Below are 15,191 nucleotides of genomic sequence, written 5' to 3' on the forward strand. Positions count from 1 at the left end.
TGCTACAACTATCCCACCATAAGAAACTGTTTATTTCCAGTCCTGAGAAAACTATACCTGCCAAGCAAAAAAAATCCTCAAAATCTCAATCCTATCTCTTGGAAACACAAAAAGATGTTACATTATGTTATTTCCTGTGTTGGTAGAGGTCAGCTATTGCATAGGGGGTCATTTACATCTCCGGAGGCAAACAGCGCTTGTAGAGCTCTTAACACCACCCTGTTTATGTCAGTTCATGGAGCCTTCAAGAGTACAACATCTTGTACACTTCCTCAGAAGTCCCAAAGCAGGGTTCTGTAACAACAGCTGGTCACAAAGGCACAGAAAAAAAAACAGGGAAGACTGTATGGGCTTGAAAAGAGGCCAGTAAAGGATCAGTGTAAATGAAATTGGAAACATGGTCTGACATATTTATTTGTAACAGCTAAATACACTACATCTGTCTAAAAAAGGAAAATGATAAAAGCACAGATCTGGGATGCGGCATTGCTGTGATCTGCTAGGTGTCCATAAGCAATTTCCAACCTTCCAGTCACTAGCCTTTAGGGAAGGCAACTCCCAGCGGATGCAGGAACAGTAACAGACTGGAAAGCTTGTCAAATGAAAAGAGATCAAGCTATTAGTTGGCCTACTCACAAGTGGAGTGAAAACTTGAGACCAGCACAGGGCAGAGTCTATCCCTCCAATGGACTCCGGAGTTTCACATCACTATTTATGTGACATGTGGAAAAGCAGAAGCATGTCACTCTACAAAGGTCAAGTATTTCACATATTCAGAGAGCTACAGGAGTCCAAGAGAAAACATTTACATTCCATGTGTCAATAATGTTATAGTCCTGTATTCCTGACTCTTGTTTAAAAAAGCATTATATAAACAAAGAAAAAGTAATCAAGGCTTTATTCTATATAAATATACATGTAGATACAATATATACTGCACTTGAACTCTGAAAAAGGGTTCCTTTTGCATGATTTATTTTTCATTTTCTACTGATAGACATTGCAAGATAGCTTGTAAGGGTCAGTGTACTCCAATGAATCCATATATTATCAATTACAAAACACTGCATTAGCATGTCATCCACAGAAAGTACACACTAAGGTTAATACAGTATGATTAGTCATTTATTAATTAGAAGATAATGTTGAATAATTGTATTCCTTCAGAATGAACACTAGCTTTCTCATTTGAAAGTCAGTACAAACATGAAAGGAAAATAGAGACTACAGAAGAAGGAACATGCAACTATGCTAAAAATAAATTTGGCTGCATTTAAATGACTTGCAATTTACTGGCAAAAACAACCGTCAATTTCACCTAGTGAAAGAAATTCTTTTACTGTTATTAACTAGTTCAGTAGACAGTTGCATTGGCTTCACCATTCCTGCTTAAGTCAACACTGTGGCCTCAACCTCAACAACCTTTAAAGGGTAGTCTCTGAGGAAATTAAGGTCTTTTCAATTCTTAACTCTAGCTCTTCATCTTCATTTATCCATAATGCATCTTGATGCAAGCTGCTAAACAGGAAAATTGTGTGAACAGTAACAGCACCACACTAAAATGGTATTAATAGACTGCAGCCCAATAACCAAAGGTCCAATTAGAAAGGCAAAGGCCTAAGGAGCTTTGTGTTGCAACTTCTCAAGGAGCTATTGAAATAATATAATTGGATTCTGACTACCAAGAGCCTCCTTGAAGCCCTGACTTGAATTTCCTAGCCTATTCAAACTTCATCTTCATCTTTAATTCTCCACTTGGGGTGCACACGCTGTTTATGATTTATGCAATTCACACATTACACTTGAGTGTCCCTGTCCTTCCCCAGTTCCTGTCCCCATTCCTCTTGAACCAGAAAAAAAACCACCTTCAACTACTATGGATCATTTTCCTCCAGCTGCATAAAATGTACCTAGAGAGCAGTATTCCATACATCTTATTTAATGAAATTTAATATTCAGGAAAGCCACGCAACAATACTGCTTTTCTCCTCATATTCTTCCCATAGTGAAAACTGTCCAGTCTATCCATATATATAAATATTTATTTTTTTATTTTTTCCTCCAAGGCACAAGTAAGATCAACTGAAGAGCAACAAGACTTGAGAGGGTCCTGCTGTTTGGTTCCAGGAAGGACATCACAGAGAGCAAGCTTAAGCAGCAAAAGATTGCTATCTGCCTTATTTAGGAAGTCAGATCACTTTTTCACAACAAAATTTCAGTCCTGCTCACTCCCACCCTAAACTGTCCACCTCCTGCTACAGATCTAAAGAAACAGCACAGACAGGTTCACAGACACAAACAAGACACAGCTGAAAGCACTTCTGATGGTTCCACCCTCTCTCACCTCCTTTTCACACCTGTTTCTGATGGTAGCCTCCCCAAGACTGAGCATTTGGCCTTGACACGAAGTGTCAAACACCAAGTCTACGAGAGAGCAGTAACAGAAATTTCAAACAAACAAACAAACAAACAAAAAAAATCACCCAATAATGACCTGCTCTCCAAGATGCTCCCTCATCAGCTCTCAGAAGGAGCTCTACATGCGAGAGGTGTGAGCACTGGTCCCCCACTGCACTCTGAAGAGCACATTTTAGGTGTTTCCCTTCTGCTGCCACTGAAAAGTCACACACAAATGCGTGCTCATTAGCACATCACCCTCCAGGTAGTACACTTCTGTTTTATCTTTTTGTACTGGAAAGACAATTTCCTCATTAAACCTGTGTGACCTCCAGCTAACTGATTCAGTGTCTTACTCCAGCCTGGATTTCTGGCCCCTTTTCATCATTATGTACCTGGAATTTCAGCCAGCAATCACTAATGCTGTCTTTTGTAAAATACAGTCACATGTAGCAGCAAAGCCCTTGAGAAAGGCTGTGAAGAAGAGGGGCAGGGCACCAAAGGGAGAAAAAACAGACAGAAAACTGATGTTTACAGTGCGTAGTCCACAGACCAGAGGCAAGAGACGCACAGCATGGAATTCAGAATTACTGAAGAATTGCAGTGCAGAAAACCATCAGTGAGTCACCAAGCATCTCTATGAAGGCCTCAGGTCAGTGTGATAAATACTGATTAGAAACAGTTTGTTTAAGCACTTAGCTGAATTAGAGCATAGGAATAGCTGTCTTGGATCTTTCCCGCAAGTCACCACCAGGGATGTAGACAGAGTTCAAAAAGCTTGGACTTGTAATAGGCTCGGGAGACATGTTCTTTTACAGAGACCTTTACATAAGGAAATCACTTCAAACACAGGAAACACGGTTGCTGTGGTCTTTATGTTTTCTCAAAGAAGGTAAAACCCTTTACTCCAATCCGAGCTCACCTAAAAGGTTGATTTCCCAGTTTCACCCCAAAGGAGAAAGCAAACTCCCTTTCCAGTCAATAGATAGTCATGTTCTTGCTATCAGAATCAGAGGTAATGAAGGACAGGAGGAAAAACAAAAACAGGATATAACCCACTTCCTTTACAAGATGCATTATTTATTTATTGGTTATTAGGTATCAAATCCTTCCTGGATAATGCAGAGATAAGCACAAAGATAAAGTTAAGAACAAGGCGAGGGGTGTATAACACCACAGACTGCCTGCTGCTTCTTGACACACTGGGGAGAAAGACATCAACAGCGAGGGAGTCCTCCAGTACTCTGCAGTCTTACAACAAAAACTATCAAATTATTAATAAAAAAAAAACAAAACACTGTTAAAGCCATTACAGACGCTCATTAACAAAAGCTGCTAGCAGGTCCTGGTGCCCCTGGCTATAAGGTGCTGGCGGCAGAGGAGAAAAGTCTGTTCCTGAGGCCAGCGAGTCAGGTCCAGGGGCTTCACCCCACTGCCCACACTCGTACATGGCTGTTTGCTAGTACATACCACAACACAGAGGTGATAACAACATGCTGCTGGGGAAAAACAAACAAACAAACAAAAACAACTATAAAGGTAAGCAAAAAACCAGGATAACATCCTGTGTAAAGGCAGTACACTCATGCCCAAGCACTGGTCAAGTGTGAAGTGATGTCTCGTAAAGGAAGGGGGAGTACCTTCCAAATAGGAAGGGATTGCTAACATCTAGACTGAGAGCTTTGATCTTAAAAGAAGGTTAGGGCTTAGACCAGCAAGAGTTCTTCTTGTAAGGTGATAACTGCTTGCCTTTCCACACAAGAAAACACTAGTTTATCTATGGAGACCACACACCAGCACTATGCTGCTGCTCTGGATGTATGGTTGCAGGCAATTGCAGGCCTCTCACAAATCCCTCCCCAAACATACTGATTTTCAAAATATAAAACACATCCAACATGACAGACTATGTTAGGAGGCGCATACTAAGATACCCACACAGCACACTGACTCCCAAAAACCCTTGTCTGAAGACAGGAGCCCCCCAGCTGACAGCCCCAGCCCTGACTGACAGCCCCACAGAGGGGCACCCACCACCTCCATTGCCCAAGCTTCACCGCAGCACTTCAGGAGGCAGTCAAAGCCCCATGGCACAGGGCAGTGGGATGCTTGAGATTTTCTTTAAAAGTTCTTTCAAACTTCCTTCATCTTTAAGAAGCCTCCAGCAGCCCCAAACACCACAGTCTATCCCTCTCTCTATGCCTCAATATGTCCTGAGCAGTATGAGCCCCTCCAGCTACTCCCCTACCTTACCAGCACCCCCGCCTACCTGAGTGCTGCAAGCAGCCAGACACTGTCCTTCATCTCCACTACCGTGATGGTTTAATGGCCCAAGGCAGCTGAGTGACTGGAAGGGCAGCACCACCCCAGCCCTAGTGAGGTGATGTGAGGCAATAAGTGCCACCCTGCCCGCAATGGGCTAGCATGCGGCAGCAGCCATCTGCTACTGCTGCCATCCCCCCAGCAGTGCCTCAGCACCTGCCTCAGTGGAGCCTGTCCTGAGAAACACCAGGAAAGGGGCTTCTGTGGGGAATGCTGGTTGCCTGCAAGCCAAGGCCTGCCTTGGCCTGGGCAGGCTCTTTTCCATGGGGGGTCGGAGAGATTTTGGCTGGGTAGGCGTGGCAGGGAAGGTGTGTTTCATTAAATTAAGTGGTCTCGAGTTTTAGGAGTTTTTAGAGGACTTTTTAACTGCAGTAATTGTTTTTCCTCAGGCAGTGTGCTGGATATACATGAGCAACTTGGTTTAGTAGAAGGTGTCCCCGTCCATGGCAGGGATGTTGGAATTAAATCATCTTTAAGGACCCTTCCAACCCATCCCATTCTATGATGCACATCTTGTGTGAGGAATGGAGACGGGAGGCCTGGAAGTAGAGGTGAGGTGTTTACCAATACAGAGCAGGCCTAGAAAAACATGGGAAGCAACCCACAAAAGCAAGGGTTTGGGTTTGCGTATCCCTCTGGAAAACACCATGAGGTCGCTCAGTGCGGCCTGTCTGTAGGGACTCAGAGTGTGGCCTAGCGGTGCCTGCCCATGGTGGCCCCAGGCCTTCCTCTAACCCAGGGAAGGAGGAGAGGAGCAGGTGGCGGGTGTCCTGAGAGTGAGGACAGAGAACAGCTCGCTTGTGACAACCCATGCGCACTGCTGGAAATGGAGTTGCTTAATAAGTCTTGTTTTTCTGTAAGGTTTTTTTTCTGCAAGTTTTTTTTTCTGCTTCATTTCCTGGGACCATTTGAGGATATTAATTGACAAATGAATACACACTAGGGCTGCACGGTTGTTTTTGTGGTTCCCTCCTCACATCTTACAGTAGACGTTATTTTATGTATCTTTATACTGTTGTTTTTGTTTGGTTGGTTGGTTGGTTTATTTTTTTTTTTGGTGGCATAATAGCTGATTCCGACCTCCTTTTGTAGAGACCATACTTGCCTCTGGCTTCTCCTCAGAGGTTAAGGTGGAGAAGATTAGCCTTGTTTTCTGCTTCAGATGTAATGCTTTCCTGCAAGCAGCTGTGGGCTGGACTGCGGAGTCACTATTTCAGCGTGTTTAAAAATACAAGAGCCGCAATAAATGCAATTGAAAGGTTTGGTAATCGTGAATGAAGGGGATCAAGCTTGTTACTTTGTCCTATTTCCTCAGGGAAATCCAAATGTAGAGCAGTAGTTTAAATAAAAACATAGGGGCTTTTGAATCTGTTTGAAGCACATGTTTTTAAGAATCTGCAATGGAAATCTTTTAGGCATAAATGAAAAAAATATTTCAGGCAACAGGAATTACTGCTGATCCAAAGGGGTTTGGATAGCCTCAGATGCAATGGTCAGGACTTGTATTATGGGGTCAAACTGGGCAAGTCTACTTCCTTTCAGTTGGTAAAGCGGTGGTCTCTTTGGAGTTATGAAGAGTATAAACTTACAGTTCTTGGGATGATGGGAATTATGTTTGTCAAAGCATTTGACATGTAGGTTACCTAAAGATTCTAGATGTTCATATGGTCAGTAACTTTCTACATGTATATAAACCCAAAACACATAGGAGGAATGTTTCCAGTTGTTATTTTCACAACAGTGTAAATTTACTGAGGGAAAACATGACCAAAGAGAATCCCTTCATGTTTTATACAGACTAAATACATTATAAGTTATTGTATTAGACTTAGAATTCATTGTGTTGACTGGAACATTACCTTTGAAAAAGGAAAAAAAAATCATGGATATTGCAACGTGCAGAATACCTTTGTCAGACTCATATCCAGTGCTCTGGCTGTGAGTCAGTTTCTCAGAAAAACTTTTTTTTTTTTTTTTTTTTGAAGGATCTTGGGGATGAGGAATCTCTCTGAGATGCAGGACTCTTGTAGAACACTTTAATTGGATGCTTTGGCTCATGCCTTTCTGTGCTGCTTAAAAATTGAACTGATCATTTTTTATGACATGGGACATATTGCTGCCTGTCTTGTGACAATATTCTTTATAACTTTTTAAAAACTGTATTTAAATCTTATGAAAGATGAGAGATTTATAGCTGTAAACAGAGTGGGATTTTCCAGGCCACTTGAAGGGAAATCAAGCACCCAAAAACTCATCAAACAGGTCTAAAAAATGTTAGTCTTATAGAGGATTGAAGTTAACAATCCTGTTTCCCTTAAAGTACTTTTGCTTTTTCAATATCTCTTTGAAATGAAAACAAAACTTACTAAAAATTATTTTGAATGGTATAGTTTAAAAAAAAAAATGTTTAGCCAAGACTTTTTTGACTTGGGGACACCTGGAAGATTCGATTGTGTGATTCAAAGTAAATCAGGCCACAAAGGGACTTGAAGCCCGATATCTAGTCTGAAAAAAGCTGTCGTGTTAAAATTCTATCACAACAGCCTTCTGAATGGCATGGCTTGAAACGAACAGCATATTTTGTGCCTAGCAGTAGGAGCACTGCTTGTGCATAGCATGTCTTTATTTTACTGCAAGCCTGGTCAAATACTTTTAGGAAGGAACTTTGTGTCTCTTAATTCTTTCCCTAGCTCTGCAAATGGGATAAAATGATAAAATGCTATTGCTTTGGTTTAAAAAAAAAAAAGAGAGAAAAACAAAAAGGAAAGAAAGAAGAGATATGTGCAATCTACAGTATTATTAAATACCTTTTGATCTGTGAAAAATCATCATTGTAATACCGACTTTCTTTGCATGTTGCAGGTCACATCTTCCTTGTATTGGTGAACTTAATCTTGCAAGTTTTGACAATATATATGCTTTTCTGCAATATATTACCAATATATGCTTATGTATAGTATTTATAAACATATATAGTATTATTTTTGTAAAAGAAATTTAAATACTTTATGCTTTGTGATAAAGAGAAATATATTAGTAGCTTCAGCTGTTTGCTGTATTGACATGACATTGTACTGGGAAAGAGTGCAAACAAATCATTTTTATAACTGGGTGAATGAGAAATGATTGTTTTTAGCTTCACTCATCTCTTTTTATTAACTTCAGGCACAAATGCAAATCATCAGCAACCAGATGTGTAGTCTTTGTATTACCTTATTTATGATACATGATTATGAAACAACAATGCTAAAAAAAAATGCATTTATTTTTAGATCACCCAAACTTACATGCCAAGAATTCAAGTCTGATTTGTAAGTAATTCTTGTTTTTGGCTGTATCTCATGTATGTGCTCTGGGTTTTGAGGTTGGAGTTTTCTATAATTTTTTTCCATGATTGGGAAGAGTTGCAGAATGAAGCATTGTTAGACGTAGGAAAGACCTCCTGGAATATCCAGTAAGAGAATTACTTTATCAGTATGTGTTTGCAAGAGCTTTTCAGCCTGCTTCAATAAGACCAAAGTGATCAATCATGTTTCAGCTGCTTTCTCAGGAACAATATTGTTGTTCTCAAATTTTTACCCTGTATTTCACATATGTATTTATTTCCATACTACTTACGCTAAATAATTTCTTCTTCATAGCAGTATTTTGTAGCAGTTTAGTGCATTTATTTTCTTGGTAAATGTTAATTCCTGATGTGCACATCTTTTCACATTCCACTCAAACAGAAATTAACCCTTCAATTATTTCTGTTGTTAATTTGGGGAAACTGTGCTCTGTCTCTGCTGTGCTGGGGAAGAGGTGGCTATGCTGTGATATTGCTAGTCTTGTCAGATCTGGGTCAGGTGGAAGAGGATTAATCTGCCTGTTTAGTGGTTGTGGTTTTGCATATGCCACTCAGTCATGGCCATCTTTCCTCGTGTGAATATTGTTGTATGCTCTTGATGGGCTCCTTGTCTGTGTTTGCCTTCAGGCCTTGTTCAGGTTTAGTATTGATCTATATCCTAAATCCTTGTCCCCCTATTCCTTTTGAAGAGGCAGTTTCTCAAGTGGAATAGTAGGCTTTCGTCCCACTAAGTCCAAAAGTAGTATTTTTCTGCCTGCTTGATGTTTACTTTTGTGCCCCCTAAAATAGAATCTTTCCCTTTACTCCACAGAGGTTTTCAGCTCTTCTGCATCCTTTAAGTGTGCCTTCCAGTTATTTTTCCCAAAGTGTCTCAGTGGCTGATCAAAGAAAACTAATTACCTAAAGATGTTGGTTCTCTGAACAGTGGGTTCAAGATAAAGCCATCAGTGTTGCAATGCACAGCCTGGGATAGGCGATTTAGGCAGGCGTTGCTGTGTATGGCAGAAATGGGAGAGGGTAAAATGCCTCACGAGTCACGTCTTCCTGTAACGTCTTCCTATAATGTGCCTGTTTGCTTGACGAGTTTTCAGCAAAGATTGAATCTCTTCTATTGTAAATAGAAGGTAATTAAAATAGTTGCTATATTTATATAGGCTTCTGGATTTGGTGTCTGTCTTGTTTCTGTGCAACAAGCTCTTTCCTTAAGAGAGACATTATGAATTTACCAGTCAGACAAGTAGTAAGCTTGGAAAATACTTATGCATAACAGCTCCACAGCAGACAATTAAGACAGTGCTCTCCGAGCATCATCTGTTCATAGGATTTCAGAAGCTTTTGAAGCCAGTGATTTTGGAAAAGTTGCCCAGGTTGCAGAGCTTAAGGAGCTGTATATTTCATAGAATATTTTAGTTCAGTTATTTCCACTGCTCTGGTCTTTCCAGTAACTGGAGCATAAAGAATCGTGCTTTACTTTAATGCGTCTGAGGGAATACTTTTAATTTACCTTTCGTTTGTGAAAAGGCAGCAATGAAAAATTGAAAGCCATGACTTTTTCTAGGGAATAAATCATCAAAAAATACTGTGAACAATTTATTTGGGTTTTAACTGGTCAAAGTATTCTTGAATACATACAGACCCAGAAATTTATTCCTGGTTAAGAAATGTGTACTCCCTTTTCCTCATGTATTTTTTAGATTCTTAATCAGCTTGTACTCAGAAGTTCTCATGATCACAAAGTCTGTTTCCATACAGCTATGAATGAAATGTCACAGCTCCTCATGTTGTAGTAACAACGAAATGGAATCAAATTATTTTTTTTCCTGTGGCTAGTGATGAATAACACGTACTTGTGAGTAATTTTCAGTTGCACTTTCTTCCCTTCAGACAGCAAATAAAGCTAAAGAGCAATGATCATTGAATCACTAAATAATTGTTAGAAATAGTTAAAATTTCAGGACAGAGATGCATTCTAATTAAAAAAATAATCTTGGGACTTTCAAATCATTTGATCTTTGTCTTGTGGTTGTAGTATATGTGTATTAGTCATAATTACTGCTGTCAAAGCACAGTTTCCTAGAAGCCATGGCAAAAAGACAGTAAGAAATCCTTCCTCACTGACAGTACCATCACAGCAATGCCCAGCATGGAAAATACTCACGTTGTGAGGATTTGGGATGTACTCTTCCTAGGATTGCATTGTAGCCTGCTGAATTTAGGCTTTAAAACATTTTTCAGATATGTTCCTGGTGAATAGAGGCTCCTGTCCAACTGGAATTAGCCCTCTGAAAGGCTTCAAATTTTGCAGAACTAGCTAGAACGCAAAGCTGCCTTTAGAGCCTGGTTTTGCATAGTTCTGTGTGTTCAAACATTCCTGGAATTACGGGATTCCCCACCAACCCCGCGTGCTGGAAACTGTGTGAAGGCCATTCCAAGGAGGTAGTTGTTCTTGGGACATACATGTGTGTGCGTGTGTGTGTATAAAGCACGGCTGCATGTGCTTGTCAAGCCTACGTGATTCTTCCTGACGAAGAGGGAGTTTGGGGACAGTGATTAATGATCTGCTGGGATGAAATTACAAGGAAAGATTAAATGTTTATAAATCCATTAAGTAGTGACAAAGGAAGGGGTCTGTCGTCTAAGAGTATTTGAAAGCCAAATAGGGCATGAAGGGAAATTAATTGTTTAACATAACAAGAAAATTCATTGTGCTGGGAAAAGGACCATGGAAAGGGAATCAGACTTCTATGTACACTTACACAGAGACAAAGGTATTTTTGCTCTTAGTGTGCAACATGGTCAGCAGAAATGCTGTAGTCATTTATGGAAACCTTTTTCTTCCCTATGATCTTCTTCATCTAAAACAATCCATTCTGCAGTTTGTGCATGCAAATTGTACCACTTTCACCTTTGCCTTTCAGCCTCCTGAGGCTGAAACAGACAGATTAGAATTAGCAGCCATGTACTACGAGGATAATCTTTATCACACTAACCTTTTGTTTTCCTTCCATAGGTGAGAAGAAGGATAATATTTCATGGGCTTTGGTATATCACAAGAAACAAAATCGGTGCAGAGAATGCAAGCAGGTCAGCTCTGATTTAATGAAGTTCTAAGGTCTCTTTTTGACTTGAAGTATTATGGTGATTTTATTGAAATACCAGTTTCCCAGTCTTGAATTTATGAGAATAGCAGAACAAAATTGTTTAATGAAAAACAATCTTTTTTTAAAATTTAAAGGTAGTTTTATTGGAAACATATGTCTCATTCAAGATAAAAGATCCGTGATTGACAAAAATGGAAAACTGAGGTTTTTTTGTGGTTATCATTCATCTGAAAGTTCTTTAATTCTTTATATTACAGTACAGTGTGCACTGTATCTGCACTGTTGCTGTCCCAGTAGGAGGCTATATGCCTTTTGGGCCTCTCTGTAGATTTGTGTTAGAGCAGTTAAAATTCATGCGGCATTAACTGGTAAAATCTGATTCCTTTGCTCCCATTTTTTAGCTGTTTACAATTCATAAAGAAGCTAGAGAGGTTCACGCAGCACTGCAGTAACTGTGGAGCTTGTGCCCTTATTGCTCACGACATCCCCCCTAGGATGACACGGAGCAACAGAGCAGGGCTAGAGCTCACTCGGTTTGCCCTGGGAGGTGGAACCAGTTAATTTGGTGAAAGTCAGAGAAGTAAAAAGAATGAACTTTGTCTGCTAGACCAAGAGAGAGTGGTATCAGCAGAGGAAAGGTGGCTTCTTTCTTTCATTTCTCAGTGTGAAGGTGTCCAGATAAAAACATACGTTTCCTGACTTCCCCACCATCTGTTCTAACCTTCATGTGTACTTCTTGCGTCTGTAGGGAATAAAAGTGCTAACTTCCAATCTAGGTACCTAGCAGCTTTGCATATGGTGTCAAACTGACACCTTTTAACTTGAAACCTGGTTATAGGAAATGAGGAGCCTTGGTGACAAATGTTTCAGTGTATTGTAAGGGAAATGCTTTTGTTTTCACTGCTGGGAAAATTTCCAGGCCTTCACCACGAGGTTTTGGCGGGGTTGACCATTAGTAATTACTTACTGATTTCCTCCAGTAAACTGCTGAGACAAATAATACGGTTTTGAGGATGTGAAGGTGTACTGCACTGCAGTGTAACAGTTGGGGATCAGGCTGTGTTGTGTAACAGTGACTTGATCCTGAAAGACTTGAGGCCAGGGACTAAACTTGCTGGATTAGCAGAACTGGCACAAGTGTGCCAGTTATTTGGGGCCAGAGAGAGCATTTTATACCATCTTCAAGCTGCTTCTAGATTGACTGTCTGCTGATAAACTCCCGATAACTGATGTCTTTGAAGCTGAAGGATAGGAGGGGACAATGGAAGAGTTACTAGAAGTAACTCGGGGTCAGGGTGAAGTGTTTGGGTAACTAAAGTGGTCTGAAATCTAATCCAGTTCTGTTATCTCACAGGTAGTTTTCCAGCTGACTTAGTTCATTGAGACCTGCAGTAGGATTTGAAGTTTTGTTTGTTGGTAGAAGACGGGGAAATTCCTTTTTTAATCACAAGGATTGATTGGTTTGAATGGGATATCAGGCATGATGGATAGCAAGTCCAACCTGACGTAATGGTCTTTAACTGCACACCCTTTGATAATCTGATTGTTTGATCCCTTTCAAATATGAGACAGCCTAGACACAGTTTATCAATAGTTCTTCTTCAGTGAGATTCTTTTTCTTGTTACTCAGAAATTATGTTCTTTATTTCCATAGCTGCATCATTGGAATACTAAATCTGTATGGTCAAAATCACTTTTCTACATTTTATAGAAATAAATAATTTGTAAAGAAAACCACGACTGTATCTCTCCTGTGACAACTGAGTCATCTGCAGCTGTGCAAAATGAGAATCGATGCTAAAAGCTTGGGATGATTTAAGGGAAATGACAACTTCGCTCTCTTGCAATGGTAAAGAACTGTGCTTTAAGAAAGGAAGGGAGGAACCTGGACAGGCACACAGCGGTATGTCTCTAATTTCTCTAATTTATCATGAGGAACTAAAGGTATCTGTATAAACTCAATAGGCGTGACAGAACACTACCTGAGAGTCGTTTTTTGTATCTTGAATGTGAACATTCATTTTTGCACTCCATGGATATTTTGTATTCATACAAACCACAAATATTTATATAATCAATACAAAACTTTGTGAATGCACAAGAGCAGACCAAGTAAGTCCAACAAGAATGGAACTCAAGCCTAAGAGCACTGGTCCTGCAGCAGTAGCCCACATTGGTGGGAAGGACTCAGTGCGTGAGGGCTCAGGCTGGCTGGTCTCTTCAAGCTCTCCATTGGTGGATTCTTCTCAAGGTGTCTGGGTCCAAGAAAACACCTTCTTAGTAATGCTGGCACATGAGCAGTAGGACATAACCGTTCAATAAACAAGCAATGAATTGAGATTTATTAACTTTGATTTTTATTTTTTTTTCAGATATTTACTTATTGGAGCTTGCCATTTGCTTATTAGGTGAATTCAGGAATTCCTTTGGGTTTCTCACACTTTGATCTTGTGTCATCTTATCAGACTGGCTACATTTCCTCAGAAAGAGACTCAAGCTTCAAGTGGGAGTCTAGCTTCTCTGCTAGCTTTTCTTCTTCCTTTTCTTCCATATAGCTATTACCTTTGCAATTCTTGTGTATTAAAAGAAGCACAGTCAGTGTTCCTTATCAAGTTGCTTGGAGACAGTACACCTGAAAACCTCATCTCTGCTTGTTGGGACTTGGTGGTGTTAAAGGATCCAATTCTTTATTGTACAAGTCTAAGTCTGGGGTAACTGCCCTGAGGACAGGGTGTTACCTGCAAAGAAAATCAAGACCAAGGTGCCCTGCTGCATTAGCAGCTCCCTTCTCTCCTTTTGCAGCCCCACCATCCACTGTCCAGCCAGAGACCTCCTACTGCCTGTGATCTTAGGGCCTGACTCTGTCTCAGAGCAAGCTACCTTGTTGTGAACTCGGTCCAGATTTTTGCTTTCTTCCCAAGCTGACACTCATTTGTACACTGCTTATTGGCTAAGATCTGACCTTGAGAAACTAAATGAAGAGGGACAGCAAGAGGAAATCAGTTTGAAAAGAAGGGCCCAGAGGAAGCCTGCCAACATAATCACTACAGTAAGACTTGGGAATAGGGTACCAAAGAGTACTAAGGAAAAGTCTGGTTCTCACAAGGATTCCTGCAGCCTTCTTGCTTGAGGCTTTCTGGACCCTTCCTTATTGCTTGACCCCAAGAGCTCTTGGGTTAACTTCATCACTAAAGAGCAGTTCTTGCAGATTTTCCCAGGCTTGGGCCAATATCCATGTACATTTCTGGAGTTTAACTTTTCCTTTTTCTTCCTTTATTTTTGATATGGGTCACAACAGTTTGACAAATTAACCGTATTATTGAAATTGCTATTTGTTATGTAAAGATTATACCCATATGTGGCATTTGTTTGAGTTTTCATTTTATTTCTGGTTATAATGCCCATGCCAGCCTAATTAAATGCTGTTTTCCTGCTGGAATGTAACATCATCGCAGCCAAATAATTAGATTGGCTGATGATCTGTGACATACAATTTCTTTGTCTCTGCGCTTGTAGCTTTCTTTTGGGGAGCATAACTTTGTTCCAAGTCTGTCAGCAGAGCGAGACCCGAGCACGGTGTGTAAGAGATGCTGTGTGTCTATGGGAGATGGGCATGGCACTTGCAAGGGTCTGGAGCTCCCAGTGAGACGTGGCTTTGAAAAATGTGCAGCTTCTGTTGTGTGTTTGACTTTACCTTTGTGGCAGCTGTGAAAACAGCTGGTGTTTCTTTCTTCCCATATTTCTTTTCTTTCCCCTTCAAAATGCGAATCAAGCCTTAAATGTTTTATTAAATGAAATCTAATTACTCTGGCTGAATGCATATCCTTTGTTTTACTGAAAACAAAAAAACTATGAAAAGAAAGTAATTATGTGAGAAGGTATGCTCTTGTGAGTGACACTGCTTCTTTCAAAGCCTGGGTCCTCTTTCTACTATATTTCTTTGCCCTAATTCTTTCTCTCTGAGCTGGACTTGACAGGACTGAAGGTGATGGGAGAAGCTTGTGCAGGTTCTGGGGCCTGGTTTC

General features: G+C 40.3%; 1 protein-coding gene and 1 long non-coding RNA gene across 4 annotated transcripts in view; one reads left to right on the forward strand and one right to left on the reverse strand.

The window, feature by feature from the left end:
* Positions 1–4,904, reverse strand: part of NYAP2 (neuronal tyrosine-phosphorylated phosphoinositide-3-kinase adaptor 2) — a 166,047-nt gene extending 161,143 nt beyond the window's left edge. For both annotated transcript variants that reach the window (XM_083847817.1, XM_083847816.1), the window contains exon 1: positions 4,667–4,904. In XM_083847817.1, coding sequence (XP_083703943.1) covers positions 4,667–4,701 — 35 coding nt within the window. In that variant the 5' untranslated portion in view covers positions 4,702–4,904. The remainder of the gene's footprint in view (positions 1–4,666) is intronic.
* Positions 4,905–5,035: 131 nt separating this feature from the next.
* Positions 5,036–14,977, forward strand: LOC310903854. 2 transcript variants are annotated; one of them, XR_014587876.1, is made up of 4 exons: positions 5,036–5,575; positions 11,076–11,149; positions 12,878–13,069; positions 13,539–14,977. It is a non-coding gene; the product is annotated as an uncharacterized lncRNA (long non-coding RNA). The 2 variants fall into 2 exon arrangements; XR_014587877.1 differs by having other exon boundaries at positions 5,036–5,270.
* Positions 14,978–15,191: the final 214 nt, after the last annotated feature.

This window comes from Anser anser (genome assembly GCF_964211835.1).
Source record: "Anser anser genome assembly, chromosome: 9".
NCBI lineage: Eukaryota > Metazoa > Chordata > Aves > Anseriformes > Anatidae > Anser > Anser anser.